At 41.9% G+C, this 15,386-nt stretch overlaps 1 protein-coding gene across 5 annotated transcripts in view; it reads left to right on the forward strand.

Moving 5' to 3' along the window:
• Window positions 1–15,112, forward strand: part of LOC121573910 (general transcription factor II-I repeat domain-containing protein 1) — a 52,838-nt gene extending 37,726 nt beyond the window's left edge. For 4 of the 5 annotated variants that reach the window (XM_041886318.1, XM_041886314.2, XM_041886316.2 and 1 more), the window contains exons 14-27: window positions 1,532–1,651; window positions 5,452–5,505; window positions 5,855–5,932; window positions 8,721–8,904; window positions 9,433–9,494; window positions 9,924–10,004; window positions 11,556–11,823; window positions 11,971–11,999; window positions 12,605–12,652; window positions 12,858–12,935; window positions 13,114–13,306; window positions 13,518–13,555; window positions 13,666–13,775; window positions 14,055–15,112. In XM_041886318.1, coding sequence (XP_041742252.1) covers window positions 1,532–1,651; window positions 5,452–5,505; window positions 5,855–5,932; window positions 8,721–8,904; window positions 9,433–9,494; window positions 9,924–10,004; window positions 11,556–11,823; window positions 11,971–11,999; window positions 12,605–12,652; window positions 12,858–12,935; window positions 13,114–13,306; window positions 13,518–13,555; window positions 13,666–13,775; window positions 14,055–14,123 — 1,412 coding nt within the window. In that variant the 3' untranslated portion in view covers window positions 14,124–15,112. The remainder of the gene's footprint in view (window positions 1–1,531; window positions 1,652–5,451; window positions 5,506–5,854; window positions 5,933–8,720; window positions 8,905–9,432; window positions 9,495–9,923; window positions 10,005–11,555; window positions 11,824–11,970; window positions 12,000–12,604; window positions 12,653–12,857; window positions 12,936–13,113; window positions 13,307–13,517; window positions 13,556–13,665; window positions 13,776–14,054) is intronic. The other variant, XM_041886315.2, reaches the window with a different exon arrangement.
• The last annotated feature ends 274 nt before the right edge of the window (window positions 15,113–15,386 follow it).

Raw genomic sequence — 15,386 nt, forward strand, 5'->3', positions numbered from 1 at the left:
GGGGTGCAAAATCACTTAAATATCGCTGGATTGATTGCGTTCATTTTACTCCTGCGACTCTTTCATACTCTTGCTTGTGCCTGTCGTTTTTTCCCCATTACCAGTGTTAATTATTTGTGGAATTGATTTAAAAAAAATGTAATACAGTTGAAATGTTTACAAATTAGATGCGCAGATATGAAAGCAACTTCCGAAAATGAACAATCGGATTATAGTGATATTATGTCTGATCTAGCAAACAATGGAAAGTATATATAGATAGATGCAATCTAGAGCCAAGCGTGTTGATTTCTTTATCCAAGGGTGTCCTGTTATTGAATTATGCAAGAGAACGGGACAACAACAGTAATAAGTTAGTCTAGACAGCGGAGGTGAGTGCAGATAGGGTAGACAGAACAAGTTATGGGTGGTTGAAGCCCTGTTCCACCCCTTTATGTTAATGTATTCATGTCGGCAAATATACCCAGTGTGTTTATGCAAAGGAGACACATATAATTGTATTTGTTTTAACACAAAATATAAAAACAATACCTGATACCATTCGAAAATGTGCACGAGTGCATTCTAAGGAGAGAAAAAAGTGGCATTTGAAAATAAATTGAATACCTGAACTCCACCAGTAAAATGTTTTATGCACTATAATTCAGTCAATATCTCAAAGTTTGTCCAACTGTTGCATTTATTATAATTGTTTTTAAAACCTTTTAACAATTTTGATGACCGTTGCTAAATAGAGGCTGTGTGTTAAGAGGAATCCAATACCGCTGGATTTGACTGTGTGTGTGGGTGGTAGGAGGTGGAAGAGGAGAGTTATTCCACACCTGTTTCATTCACTCTGTCCTGATCCACGTCTATGTTCCCATACCATATTTTGTGCCATGCCCCTGTAGTGATCCTGACAAGTTATTTCCTCTTTACAATGACCTCTAATAGTTACCCATGCCTTGTGGGGCTGTTCCCCTTACCGTGCTTATACTTGAATGACAATGAAAGCAGTGGAGTTGGCAAGAGCACAAACAGATCTGGGACCAGGCTAGTACTGTCTCTCCTCTCTCACGTGACTGTCCTGATACCCAGTACCCTAACCCTGTGCTGTCTGTCCCTAAGATACCCAGTACCCTAACACTGTGCCGTCTGTCCCTAAGATACAGTACCAGTACCCTAACACTGTGCTGTCTGTCCCTAAGTTACCCAGTACCCTAACACTGTGCTGTCTGTCCCTAAGATGCCCAGTACCCTAACACTGTGCCGTCTGTCCCTAAGATACAGTACCAGTACCCTAACACTGTGCTGTCTGTCCCTAAGTTACCCAGTACCCTAACCCTGTGCTGTCTGTCCCTAAGTTACCCAGTACCCTAACCCTGTGCTGTCTGTCCCTAAGATACCCAGTACCCTAACCCTGTGCTGTCTGTCCCTAAGATGCCCAGTACCCTAACACTGTGCTGTCTGTCCCTAAGTTACCCAGTACCCTAACACTGTGCCGTCTGTCTTCAATGAGTACCCTAACTCTGTGCCGTCTCTCCTCCCCCAGATGCCAGTGTTTCAGTGGAGGAGCGGAGTGAGCCTCAGGCTGACCCGGCTGCAGCAGCAGTGTTGGCGGTGGCCACCCTGGCGCAGGCTGCTCCCCACCGCCCCTTGGAGACCCACGCAGGTAACTGCAGCCTCGCCTTCCTTCTCCACCTCACGGCTGCACCAGGACAGCCCAGACCCGGCGCCACTGGGCCCACCACCGCCAACACGCTCTCTCCCTCTGTTCAGGAGCTAGATTACCAGCACACGTATGAAACCACTTTTCACAGATACTCCCCACTCCCTGCCTCCTTTCCCCCCTCTCACACTTCGTACTCCACCCGGAGTCATTAGTACCCAGTATCATCCCTTAAACCCCACCACCCACCCACTTACTCTCTGCCAAACCTGTAACACACTAAGTAATAGGCCGCTTGCTCTGGACACACACTGTCCATCAGTTTTTTATTTATTATTTTTTCCCATTTTTTATGGTATGGATGAATTTGGCTTTCATCATTGGAAATTCGTCTTTAAGAATGTGTCGTTTTGATTTTAGAATCTGATGGATTTCCTGTATTTGAGCTGGTGTCCATAAGAAATACCTCAGATTAAACACAGTTTTCACAGTCAAGCCTGTTTTCCCACAAAACATACTCAAAGAAAGATTGGTCACAATCAAATCTATTTACTTCATCTCAAACAATTGGGATTGGAACAAATGACACCATTTTGCAAACATCCAGAGCGGTTTCAGTTTTCTAATATAATAACACTGCAATAGAAAATCTCTATTTATAAAAAATATATATTTGAGAATTTACCAAAACAGGGTTTATTTTGTCCAGTTTGTGAGTTTCACTAAAGCTATATGTTTTTCATTTGGACTCTGTCTCAGGTTTGACGGTACAGTTCATGCACCGTACACACCTTCTCGTCTCAACCCCAACCAACAGCCCCTGCAGCCCAACCCCCTACCCTAGTCACCCACGCCCTAGGCCTAAACATCCATCCCCAAGCCCTGATTGTAGTATAGTAGCACAAGTTAACTAAGAACACTTGAGTACACTACATTCTCTTTTTGAACCTCAATTCTAAGTTGTGCTATAGATGTGGAGCTATACTAGCCTGAGTACCAGTCTGTTTGTGCTATCATGTCAACTCCTTGTCACTCATTGACATGTTTGGCGCAATATTTGAAGATTTGTAGAGAAGAGGAAAGAAAAGGAATTGTACTCAAGTGTCCACGCTAACCTCGTGTCTAGATCCTTAGACATTTTGTTTGTTTTATTTGGTTGCTTTGATTTTATGCTAAAGTTTTCTTTTCCATCGATGATCATGAAGGAAATCAACATGGGTAAGTGCAGAAAAATATACACTAGATTTCAGTGTTTATTTAAATATCATGCTATTTTTTCTACAGCATATTACCAGATATGTAACAAACAAATTATGTACAACATTATCTTTGCCCTATGATCAATGGTGAGACACAATGTCAGGGACACAATCACAAAGTGGCATAGGTGGTGGGCGTGGCAGGGGGTGCGGTCAGCCCGTCGGCACGGCTGAATTTTAGAGAACATTTTAGAGGTTCCCATCTTGGCAGTATAGAGAAACTTTTGCATTTTTAAGTCAATTTCCTGCAATTCTACAAATTGAGTTGAGAGAAAATGTTGCAGTTTTAAAGCTAATTTCCTGCAATTCTATGCATTTTGCCATGGCTAATGCTGTATTATTTTGCTCAAACATAATAACAAAATCTATACTGCTAAATTCCTTGTTTTTTAGATTTTCTCCCTGACTGTCTAGCTTTATTTTGGTGATTAGTTCTCAAAGATGATCTTTTCTACATATGTTATGTCAGGTTTTAGTCGTTTTAGTTTAAGTGAATTTATATATTTTTTTAAATATATATATATATATATACTCACACAGTGCCTTCGGAAAGTATTCAGACCTTTTGACTTTTTACACATTTTGTTACGTTACAGGCTTATTCTAGATTTTTTATTTTTTTATTTTATTTTTTCTCAGCAATCTACACACAATACCCCATAATGACAAAGCACAAACAGGTTTTTAGATATGTTTGCAAATGTATTAAAAATAAAAAACAGAAATACCATATTTACATAAGTATTCAGACCCTTTGCTATTTGTATTTGTATTTATTATGGTTCCCCATTACCTGCTGCCAAGGCAGCAGCTACTCTTCCTGGGGTCCAACAAAATTAAGGCAGTTCATACAATTTTAAAAACATTAAATACAATCACAGATTTCACAACACACTGTTTGCCCTCAGGCCCCTACTCCACCACTACCACATATCTACAGTACAAAATCCATGTGTACGTGTGTGTATAGTGCGTATGTTATCCTGTGTGTGTATGCATGTGTCTGCGCCTATGTTCGTGTTGCTATGAGACTAGGAATCGAGCTCCGGTGCATCCTGTTTCCATTGATCATCCTTGAGATGTTTCTACAACTTGATTGGAGTCCACCTGTGGTAAATTCAATTGATTCGACATGATTTGGAAAGGCACACACCTGTCTATATAAGGTCCCACAGTTGACAGTGCATGTCAGAGCAAAAACCAATCCATGGTCGAAGGAATTGTCCGTAGAGCTCCGAGACAGGGTTGTGTAGAGGCACAGATCTGGGGAAGGGTACCAAAAAAATTTCTGCAGCATTGACGGTCCCCAAGAAAACAGAAGCCTCCATCATTCTTAAATGGAAAAAGTTCAGAACCACCAACACTGGCCGCCCAGACAAACAGGAGATGGGAGAACCTTCCAGAAGGATAACCATCTCTGCAGCACTCCACCAATAAGGCCTTCATGGTAGATTGGCCAGACGGAAGCCTCTCCTCAGTAAAAAGGCACATGACAGCCCGCTTGGAGTTTGCCAAAAGGCACCAAAAGACTCTCAGACCATGAGAAACAAGATTCTCTGGTCTGATTAAACCAAGATTGAACTCTTTGGCCTGAATGCCAAACGTCACGTCTGGAGGAAACCTGGCGCCATCCCTACGGTGAAGCATGGTGGTGGCAACATCATGCTGTGGGGATGTTTTTCAGCGGCAGGGACTGGGAGACTAGTCAAGATCGAGGCAAAGATGAACAGAGCAAAGTACAGAGAGATCCTTGATGAAAACCTGCTCCAGAGCACGGAGGACCTCCGACTGGGGCGATGGTTCACCTTCCAACAGGACAACGACCCTAAGCACACTGCCAAGACAATGCAGGAGTGGCTTCGGGACATGTCTCTGAATGTTCTTGAGTGGCCCAGCCAGAGCCCGGACTTGAACCCGATCGAACATCTCGGGAGAGACCTGAAAATAGCTGTGCAGCGACGCTCCCCATCCAACCTGACTTGAGAAGATCTCCATAGAAAAATGGGAGAAACTCCCCAAATACAGGTGTGCCAAGCTTGTAGCGTCATACCCAAGAATACTCGAAGCTGTAATCACTGCCAAAGGTGCTTCAACAAAGTACTTAGTAAAGATCTGAATTATTATGTAAATGTGATATTTCCGTATTTTTATTTATTATTTTGCTAAAATTTCTAAAAACCTGTTTTTGCTTTGTCATTATGGGGTATTGTGTGTAGATTGATGAGGGGAGGGGGGGGGGACAACCATACATTTTAGAATAAGGCTGTAATGTATGTAAGCAACATTTACGTTTGTCGGTAGCCTGCAAAAGTGTTTTTATTTTTTATTTAATACATCCTCCTGGTTTGATATTGCCAGTTTGGTTGACCGGTCAGGCTGTATTTCTGAGGTTCATATCTTTGAGGTTCTACTGTTGTTTGAGCTTTGTCTTTTTTTTAAACAGTATATCTTGGCCTGACAAAACAGTAGCCTGAGCCATAAGTACTTATGTGAAACCTTTTAAACGTGCCAACCCTGCTCACCTCTTTGCCGTCTTCTTTTCAGCTGAAGCACTGTCATCTAAACCAGCTTCGCTGGGCCTCAGAAGATCTTCTGAAGGTAATGTAGGATGGACAACCTCTACCTAAGATCTATCAGCTGGATGCACTGTATGCTTACAATGGACAAAGCCTAACAAATCAATTTCAAATGATTGATTGTTAAAGGTGTAATCTGTGATTTTTACGTCAATTTAATTAAATCAATTAAATTGATTCTGGATTAATATAGTTTAGTTAAACTGTTTTACCCCTTCAGGACATTGTTGATTCAGACTGCAGTTTTAATGCATTGGAATCTGTTGTAACTTTTACATGTATCGCATTCTTCTTTATTAATCATTCCATTTTCTTCAGCTGTGAATAAAACCCTAATGAACATTTCTCTTCATTTGTGTTTTTTCGGAAAGGAAATCTAGCTGAGGACATAGGTGAAATTATCCTCCAGCTTCGGAGGCAAGTGGAAAGCCTATTCAGCACTAAGTATGGTAAGCTGCCTAATACACTTACCTGCACGCTCAATGTTCAGACTCTGGCCAAGCGAGAGCAACTGACTCAAGCAATAAATCATAAATTACAGACTTACTCAACCGTTTCTACGCAGCCTCATCATTTTCTAGCCTTGTTAAGGTGTCACAGAGAAAGCAAATATTCTCTTAAAAATCTATTTAACTATCCTGGGAATAATTCCAGTTGGTGCTGTATATGAACTAATATACATGGGTTCTAACTTGAACAATTATTTGTACAATTTATGTCAAAATAATAGTAGATATAATTATTTATTTCAGCTTTTATATCTTTCATCACATTCCCAGTGGGTCAGAAGTTTACATACACTCAATTAGTATTTGGTAGCATTGCCTTTTAATTGTTTAACTTGGGTCAAACGTTTCGGGTAGCCTTCCACAAGCTTCCCACAATAAGTTGGGTGAATTTTGGCCCATTCCTCCTGACAGAGCTGGTGTAACTGAGTCAGGTTTGTAGGCCTCCTTGCTCGCACACGCTTTTTCAGTTCTGCCCACATATTTTCTATAGGATTGAGGTCAGGGCTTTGTGATGGCCACTCCAATACCTTGACTTTGTTGGCCATTTTGCCACAACTTTGGAAGTATGCTTAGGGTCATTGTCCATTTGGAAGACCTATTTGCGACCAAGCTTTAACTTCTTGACTGATGTCTTGAGATGTTGCTTCAATATATCCACATAAATTTCCTTCCTCATGATGCCATCTATTTTGTGAAGTGCACCAGTCCCTCCTGCAGCCAAGCACCCCCACAGCATGACGCTGCCACCCCCGTGCTTCACGGTTGGGATGGTGTTCTTCGGCTTGCAAGCAGCCCCCTTTTTCCTCCAAGCATAACGATGGTCATTATGGCCAAACAGTTCTATTTTTGTTTCATCAGACCAGAGCAGAGCATATGAGCGGAGTGGAGTGGTGAGAATCTCAGCTCCTCGCTCACGGAGCTGTTCACCCCTCCACTCCCCCGCTCAAAGCCACATCAGGCCAGTCCGCTCATTATCGCTCAGCGCTCAACGCAGTTTGCATCGCGCTCCACTCAAATCGCCCCCCGCTCACTCCAAAAAAGGAACAAAATCTGCATGTATTTCACTTTTAGCTTAAACCACAGCCTTACTTTATCTCCCCGAATTTGTTGCATACAGACTCATCTCGGATTATCCATTCTGTCTTGAAACGGGGATCTAACACTGATGCTAAAATGAGATGTTAATCAGTATAGTATATTCCATAGCGAATTGACACGTTGTTTGCCAATGTTTCTGCAAAAGCAGCGATGCCTATTGGAAGTGCAGCATGAGTGTAATCGGTGAGCAGGGATTTGATTTCTGTGACAGAAGGGAGGATCATCCCCATGTTCCCCAGCTCCTTCTGCATTTTGTCTGTGAGGTCTGCTAGTGGTGTCAGCACACTGACAAGGTGCGTCAGCTGCCGTACTTGATTCAGGGTGATGTTAGCAACATTAGACTTGAGTTTGTTTTTGCCATAACGGGTCTTTTTGGAACAACCGGATGAACGACTGAATCATCCGCAGCTGGCTGCTCCATTGAATGGCGCAGGCATTTGTGGGGCGGACACCTAATTGGTAGGTTTCCTCTGTGCTCTTGCGTACACTTTTCACCAGGTGCCCGACTTTCACTAACAGCCTATTAATGTTGTCGTGCTCGTTAACGGCGTTTTTGATCGCCAGCTGAAGCATGTGAATGGGGCATCTCAGATGTAAATTTGACAAAGTAAAGTACTGATTTATCATAGTTTCTTGGGGGGTGTAGCCGGTTGAGCTGCGCTGGCGAAGTGTTGCATCCCTTCGCGTTCTCCTTTACTCAGCGGTTCATAGTCCATGAAAATCTTTTCAAAAAATGCTACATCCAGCTCTCTTTTTCTCTCCCTTGTTATGGTTGGGCCTTTGCGTGCAGTGAAGAAACTTTTGAATTCCTCAACCCTTTTCTCTTGTTGCTGCTGCTGCTCCTCTCGCTCTATAAAATACAAATTCATGGACGACACAAATTAAATTAAACAGATGGATTCTGGGTCAGGCTTGAGCATGCTTCAGACTTGTGGTGTGAGCGAGCGAAATTGGAGCGGGATATAGGGCGACGCTCCGTCCTTTTAAAAATGCTGCTCTGCGCTCTGTTCAAAATCCGTCCGCTCACGCTCCACGCTCGCTCCCGCTCCACTCCGCTCATATGCTCTGGACCAGAGGACATTTCTCCAAAAAGTACGATCTTTGGCCCCATGTGCAGTTGCAAACCGTAGTCTGGCTTTTTTTTGGCGGTTTTGGAGCAGTGGCTTCTTCCTTGCTGAGCGGCCTTTCAGGTTATGTCAATATAGGACTCGTTTTATTGTGGATATAGATACATCTCTAGGAGACAAAACGCATCTCCTTCCTGAGCGGTTTGACGGCTGCGTGGTCCCATGGGGTTTATACTTGCGTACTATTGTTTGTACAGATGAACGTGGTACCTTCAGGCGTTTGGAAATTGCTCCCAAGGATGAACCAGACGTGGAGGTCTAGAATTGTTTTTCTGAGAGGAGAAATGGAGAACAAAAGAGGAAAGGTCCACACCCTCACTTGTGCGATGTCATGACTCACCTGGACCACCTATTGAGAAGTGCCTTTTGTTAAGTAAGTCGGGTGTTTAATGAGGTGACAATGAAACTGGAGTGCCACTTTAAGTACAGAACAGCAATATCCTTTTGCATAATATGAATCACCCATATTCCTCTCCATTTCCCATCCCACTCTCTTTCTGTAGCCGAGGCCCTTGGACTACCTGAGTCTGCGAAGGTGCCCTATTCCAAGTTTCAGATGTACCCAGACGAGCTGTGTGTCACAGGGCTACCGGAGGGCATGACTTTCCGTAGGCCCAACTGTTTCGGAGCGGCCAAGCTGCGCAAGATCCTGGCCGTTGGCAGCCAGATCCAGTTTGTTATCAAAAGGTCAGAGGTCATACATTGTCACAGGGGCAGGGTGCATCCCAATAATATCTCCTTTCTCCAGATGTTTGCACTTGTTCACGTTCCTTCATTGATTTGAAAGGAGCTATATGGAAAACCTCTAGCCCATGCCTACACCAATCCAATGCTTTTGTGGGGAGTAGTGAACAAGTGCACACTTCAATAGGATTATTGGAACGCACCTAAGGTCTTGGTCGCATTCCAGGCTGACTACATTGCAGATGTTGCATTACATCAACCAACGGTTGCACCATCTACTGCGCAGTCGGGCATCAGACTGCTATATCATATGATGTGGTTAACTGATATGTAAAACACTTATCCAGGCGTTGTGAGATATGGAAGGCGTCTGCAATGTAGTCAGCCTGGAACACGATCCTTGTTTGTATATTATTATTGTTGTATAAAGAGGATATAGGTAAAACATTGTATACGTTGGTGCAGGAATGAAGCACAAAGCAGCATTTGTGTGCAAGTTTCTCTTTCTTTTTGTTGTGGTTTCCTATCCAGGCCAGAACTGTTAACGGATCAAGTCAAGCTAGAACCGCCTCCTCTCCCATCCTGTGATTCAGGTAAATACATCTTCATCCTAAATGCCAGCTGATTTAATGATTGTATCACAGTTGATTGAACGATTTAACATTCAAAAACACAAAGTAAGTTTTCAAACTAGACTAAACATCTCCACTGAACATAATGGCCAATATCTTAATAGCTTCAAATAAATTCGAATTTTGGTTCAATGTCGATTCAAAACTGAATTGACTAAGTGTAAATGGGCCCAGCCCTCTTATAATGTTTTCCACTGTGTCCTTTACCATTAGGCCCTTTTAAAGCAACTATTACCCTACAAAATGTTGAGCCCATAGAATTAGAATTAACTCTGTAATTAATTAGAATGTGCTGGTAATTCCACGTTTAAGTCAGTGGTTTGGATCCATATTTCTCAGTGTGGCTTTTAAATAGGTCTGGTGAACTGGCTATATTCACTGCAAGTTTAGACTTTTTTTCCACAGACCTGGACTCCAAAGATGCTTTGACTGAAGATGTAGGGGCTGCATTGCAGAGACCAAGCTTCCCAGGTAATAAGGAGACCAAATACTTTTCAATATCGGTACATTAATTTGCCCTCTATACTTTGCCCTCAATACTTTGAGTAATACATAGTGGAGTTCCTACAGTGAGGGGAAAAAAGTATTTGATCCCCTGCTGATTTTGTACGTTTGCCCACTGACAAATAAATGATCAGTCTATAATTTTAATGGTAGGTTTATTTGAACAGTGAGAGACAGAATAACAACAAAAAAATCCAGAAAAACGCATGTCAAAAATGTTATAAATTGATTTGCATTTTAATGAGGGAAATAAGTATTTGACCCCATCTCAATCAGAAAGATTTCTGGCTCCCAGGTGTATTTTATACATGTAACGAGCTGAGATTAGGAGCACACTCTTAAGAGCTCTCCAAGGATGTCAGGGACAAGATTGTAGACCTACACAGGACTGGAATGGGCTACAAGACCATCGCCAAGCAGCTTGGTGAGAAGGTGACAACAGTTGGTGCGATTATTCGCAAATGGAAGAAACACAAAAGAACTGTCAATCTCCCTCGGCCTAGGGCTCCATGCTAGAGCTCACCTCGTGGAGTTGCAATGATCATGAGAACGGTGAGGAATCAGCCCAGAACTACACAGGAGGATCTTGTCAATGATCTCAAGGCAGCTGGGACCATAGTCACCAAGAAAACAATTGGTAACACACTACGCCGTGAAGGTGGAAACATGGAGGTGGAAACATTATGCTTTGGGGGTGTTTTTCTGCTAAGGGGACAGGACAACTTCACCGCATTAAAGGGACAATGGACGGGGACATATACTGTCAAATCATGGGTGAGAACCTCCTTCCCTCAGCCAGGGCATTGAAAATGGGTCGTGGATGGGTATTCCAGCATGACAATGACCCAAAACACATGGCCAAGGCAACAAAGAAGTGGCTCAAGAAGAAGCAGATTAAGGTCCTGGAGTGGCCTAGCCAGTCTCCAGACCTTAATCCCATAGAACATCTGTGGCGGGAGCTGAAGGTTTGAGTTGCCAAACAACAGCCTCGAAACCTTAATGACTTGGAGAAGATCTGCAAAGAGGAGTGGGACAAAATCCCTCCTGAGATGTGTGCAAACCTGGTGGCCAACTACAAGAAACGTCTGACCTCTGTGATTGCCAACAAGGGTTTTGCCACCAAGTACTAAGTCATGTTTTGCAGAGGGGTCAAATACTTATTTCCCTCATTAAAATGCAAATCAATTTATAACATTTTTGACATGCGTTTTTCTGGATTTTTTGTTGTTGTTATTCTGTCTCTCACTGTTCAAATAAACCTACCATTAAAATTATAGACTGATCATGTCTTTGTCAGTGGGCAAACGTACAAAATCAGCAGGGGATCAAATACTTTTTTCCCTCACTGTATGGAGCCTGGTTAGGATTGGTTTTTCCTCTTGCTTGTTCATTTTTTCTCTAAAATGAGAAGTGCTATTTATATGCTGCAATTCAGCTTCAAGCTGCAAAGGTGTATATGAAATAAATTAAACAAAACTAATCCATTCATCTGATGTCGTCATATGGTTCTGTTGACAGATAGCTTAGAGGCCAAGCTGTCTAGGATCGACCTGGCCAACACCCTGAGAGAGCAGGTCCAGGACCTGTTCAACAGGAGGTATGGGGAGGCACTTGGCATCAAATACCCCGTCCAAGTGCCTTACAAGAGGATCAAGAGCAACCCGGGCTCGGTGATCATCGAGGGCCTGCCCCCTGGCATCCCCTTCAGAAAACCCTGTACCTTTGGCTCGCAGAACCTGGAGAGGATCCTGGCGGTTGCTGACAAGATCTGCTTCACAATCACCAGGTGGGTAGTTCTCCTTCACGTTTTCATGGGGTTGTGGAAATAAGGCAGGGATGTTCTACCGGCCATCGGGACAAACTATTGCTACTCTTTTCTCCCTGGTAGTTGGTTGATTGATGTTAAGATTCCATCTTTGTTTGTCTCTTGTAGACCTTTCCAAGGACTCATTCCTAAACCAGGTAACACTCCATATATTTTATGAAGCAGATATTCAATTAATATTTCTGAATTTTCAATTAAAGTGCATGATTTGTTAGGATATGTCCTGTGTCATCTGTGAACCCGTAGATAGTGTAGTAGTAATAAACACTGAGTGTACAAAGCATTAGGGACCCATTCCTAATATTGAGTTGCACCCCCTTTTGCTCTCAGAACAGCCTCAATTCGTCGGGGCATGCTGGCCCATGTTGACTCCTATGCTTCCCATAGTTGTCAAGTTGGCTGGATGTCCTTTGGGAGGCGGACCATTCTTGATACACATAGGAAACTGTTGAGCGTGGAAAACCCAGCAGCGTTGCAGTTCTTGACACACTCAAACCGGTGCGCCTGGCACCTACTACCATACCCCATTCAAAGGCACTTAAATATTTTGTTTAGAGGCTTAAAAATCCTTCTTTAACCTGTTTCCTCCCCTTCATCTACATTGATTGAAGTGTATTTAACAAGTGACATCAAAAAGGGATCATAGCTTTCACCTGGTCAGTCTATGTCATGGAAAGAGCAGGTGTTCCTAATGTTTTGTACACTCAGTTGTACAATGACATTACATTTGTCTCCCCCTTAGCACCTCGTCGGATCACTTTATTGAAGAAGGCCTACGCCTCAATAAGTGGTGAGCATTCTAATTGTGTTGCCTGTTCATTTTGATGCAGTAAGAACACTTGGTTGGAAACTGTCATGCAGTAAATGGGAGCATGCAGATACCCAGCGCAAGTAAAAACAAAGTAAACAGTGCACTTATCAGAGTCAACTGCATACATGTATTTATTCTATATTCCCACCAATTCTGTTTGACTCCTCTCCTCCTGAAATGACAGATGAGGAGGAGGTCAACCGCATCGGTGAGAAAGTGATCCTTCGCGAGCAAGTGAAAGAACTCTTCAACCAGAAATATGGTCAGTGTATATCCTTCATTCATACTGTATGCTTTATCTATACAAGCCTTAGTGAAAAAAATTATCCTAACTTACACTTAAATTGAATATTCACTATATCAATGCATGACTTAGTGAAAATTCTACCTAAGTGGGAGTTAAGATCCGCCCAAAACTGACTGAAAAGCTTAATGTTCAGGTGACGCTTTGGGCCTGGACTGCTCTGTCCTGGTCCCATACAAGGTGATCCGTGCCAGTCCCGACTCTGTGGAGGTTAGTGGCCTTCCGGACGATATTCCCTTCCGAAATCCCAACACTTACGACATAGTCCGCCTAGAAAAAATCCTTCAAGCCCGAGATGAGATCAACATCAACATCAAAAGCCAGCTACAGTGAGTGTTTGTGTCATTGTGATAATTGTGTCAATCTGGAGTTTGTGGAAATATCCCGGATTGTGGATACAAAGTCTAAAATGTGAAAGGACATGAAAGAACTGTACACGTTGAAATTCTAGTAGAGAGACTCAATCTTGGGCAAAGCCAGGCTCACCTCTGGTCATTTACAGAACTGAAATTCAACTTTAATTAATTTTCTTTTCTATAGGCCTTTTGCAGAAATATGCACCCAAACATGTAACACAGGTAAGGATTGTTCTACGGTAGCCTATTTATTTTTTTAAAGCAATGCAGTCTATAAGGACACGTGCTTTAACAGTATGTTCAAAACAGCTTTATTGTTTTTGTGTTTTAAGAAAAGAGAGAAGTTTCTACCAATCGACGCAAACGCAAAAGAGTCCTGGAGAGCAGCCGAGTGTCCTTACCCTCTGAGTCAGGGGTATCAACCAATCAGATTCCAGTGATGGTACGTGGTAATAACAAAGCTGTTATATAACAGTTTAAGTGATCATTCTCAATCATGATCAAAAATACATAACTGAAAAGCTCTGATTTGATACTTTGATGCAGTTTACTTTATATTTATAAATGTATATTATATTTGTAGGTATTAAAGACATTTGTAAAAGGCACTAATAAGGTTGTGTAATTGATGGACCGTAATTTCCTTCTGCAACAGCATAACTAGTCTCCCTCATGCGCTCTCTAATGATCCTTCTATTGCTTTGTCTCGTTCTCCTTGTAGCAATGGCCCATGTACATGGTGGACTACAGTGGAGTGAATGTGCAAGTCCATGGGAAGGTGAAATACTAGAAAAGGAAGAATATGCTACAGGATAGAAATGAGAGGACTTTATCAAAGCTGTACTTATAACCACATCTCCAAGTTTCAGTTTTGCCTGTGTGCTGTTGCTTAAATACTCTTCTGACTGAAAATATAGGTTTGGATGTGTGTTTTTGAATGGTGGCGATTGCTGATATTACATGGCTTGGGTGGAAAGGTGAGGAGGAACTATAGAATCTGTGCACAAGTTGTTGCAGGATGCTTTCTTTTCTTTTGTCTTCCCCCACAAGTACCGATGGGGCTTTCTTGATACACCGATTTCAAAAGTGCTAAAAAAACAAACACTATTCTAACCGACTGGGGTTATGTTATGGCACTAAGCTTATGGAACTAACAATTACTGAAGTCCTCACCCTTTTAGAGAATTTTTGTTAGATCCAACATGGAGACTTTCGTTATGGGGTGTAACTATGGCACAAATGTCAATCTGGTTTTACAACATTCTGATATTTGTATGATTATTTATTTATTTATTTATTTTGAAGATTTAAAAAACCCATCATGTGCAGGGATGTAAATTACAATGTTCAGTAATCTAAGTACTGAATCAAATGTCTCTACAACACTAACTACTACTGTATGTAACTCAAAAAGTATATAAACTGAAATATGTTTGCCTTCAGGTGTGCGTACCGGTATTCTCTGTGGTAGGAATAACCCAAGGTGATAGCACTATATCGAAGAAAAATGTTCATATTTTGTATAACTCTACGTGGCTTTTCTTTTATCACTGTACTTGTACATGGAGTTGAGTTTTCTCAACTAGGCTTTTCTTATGTTTGTAGCACATCTGCGCTAAGTTGAAATGTCTCATTAAGTCAACATGAATGTAACGTGTGTAAAAGAAAGAATGGTCTGTGTTATCCTGTAGCAACTGTCTCTGGATTCACCAGTATTTATATACTGTACCTTAATGCCATTTAGGCCTTTGAAATAAAATGTGTTGCCTTGCACTTTCATTGGACTGCAGTGACTTTGTGTGTGATGAATGCAAGTAAAAAAATATATATATATATACTTCTAAAGAAAATTTAAACCTACTACTTTTGTATTTGTATTGTGTCATTCAGACTGTCATGGTATCATTAGAGAAATGATGGAGCTTTGAAAGGACAATTGACATCTGAGTGTTATTAACTAGCTAAGACTAAGAGGCTTAAACATTTTAAATTACATTTAAAAAAAACATCTGGCTGTCGGTTGCTGATGACAAGATTTATATAGATGCTTGCT

This window comes from Coregonus clupeaformis, chromosome 9, assembly GCF_020615455.1.
Source record: "Coregonus clupeaformis isolate EN_2021a chromosome 9, ASM2061545v1, whole genome shotgun sequence".
NCBI lineage: Eukaryota > Metazoa > Chordata > Actinopteri > Salmoniformes > Salmonidae > Coregonus > Coregonus clupeaformis.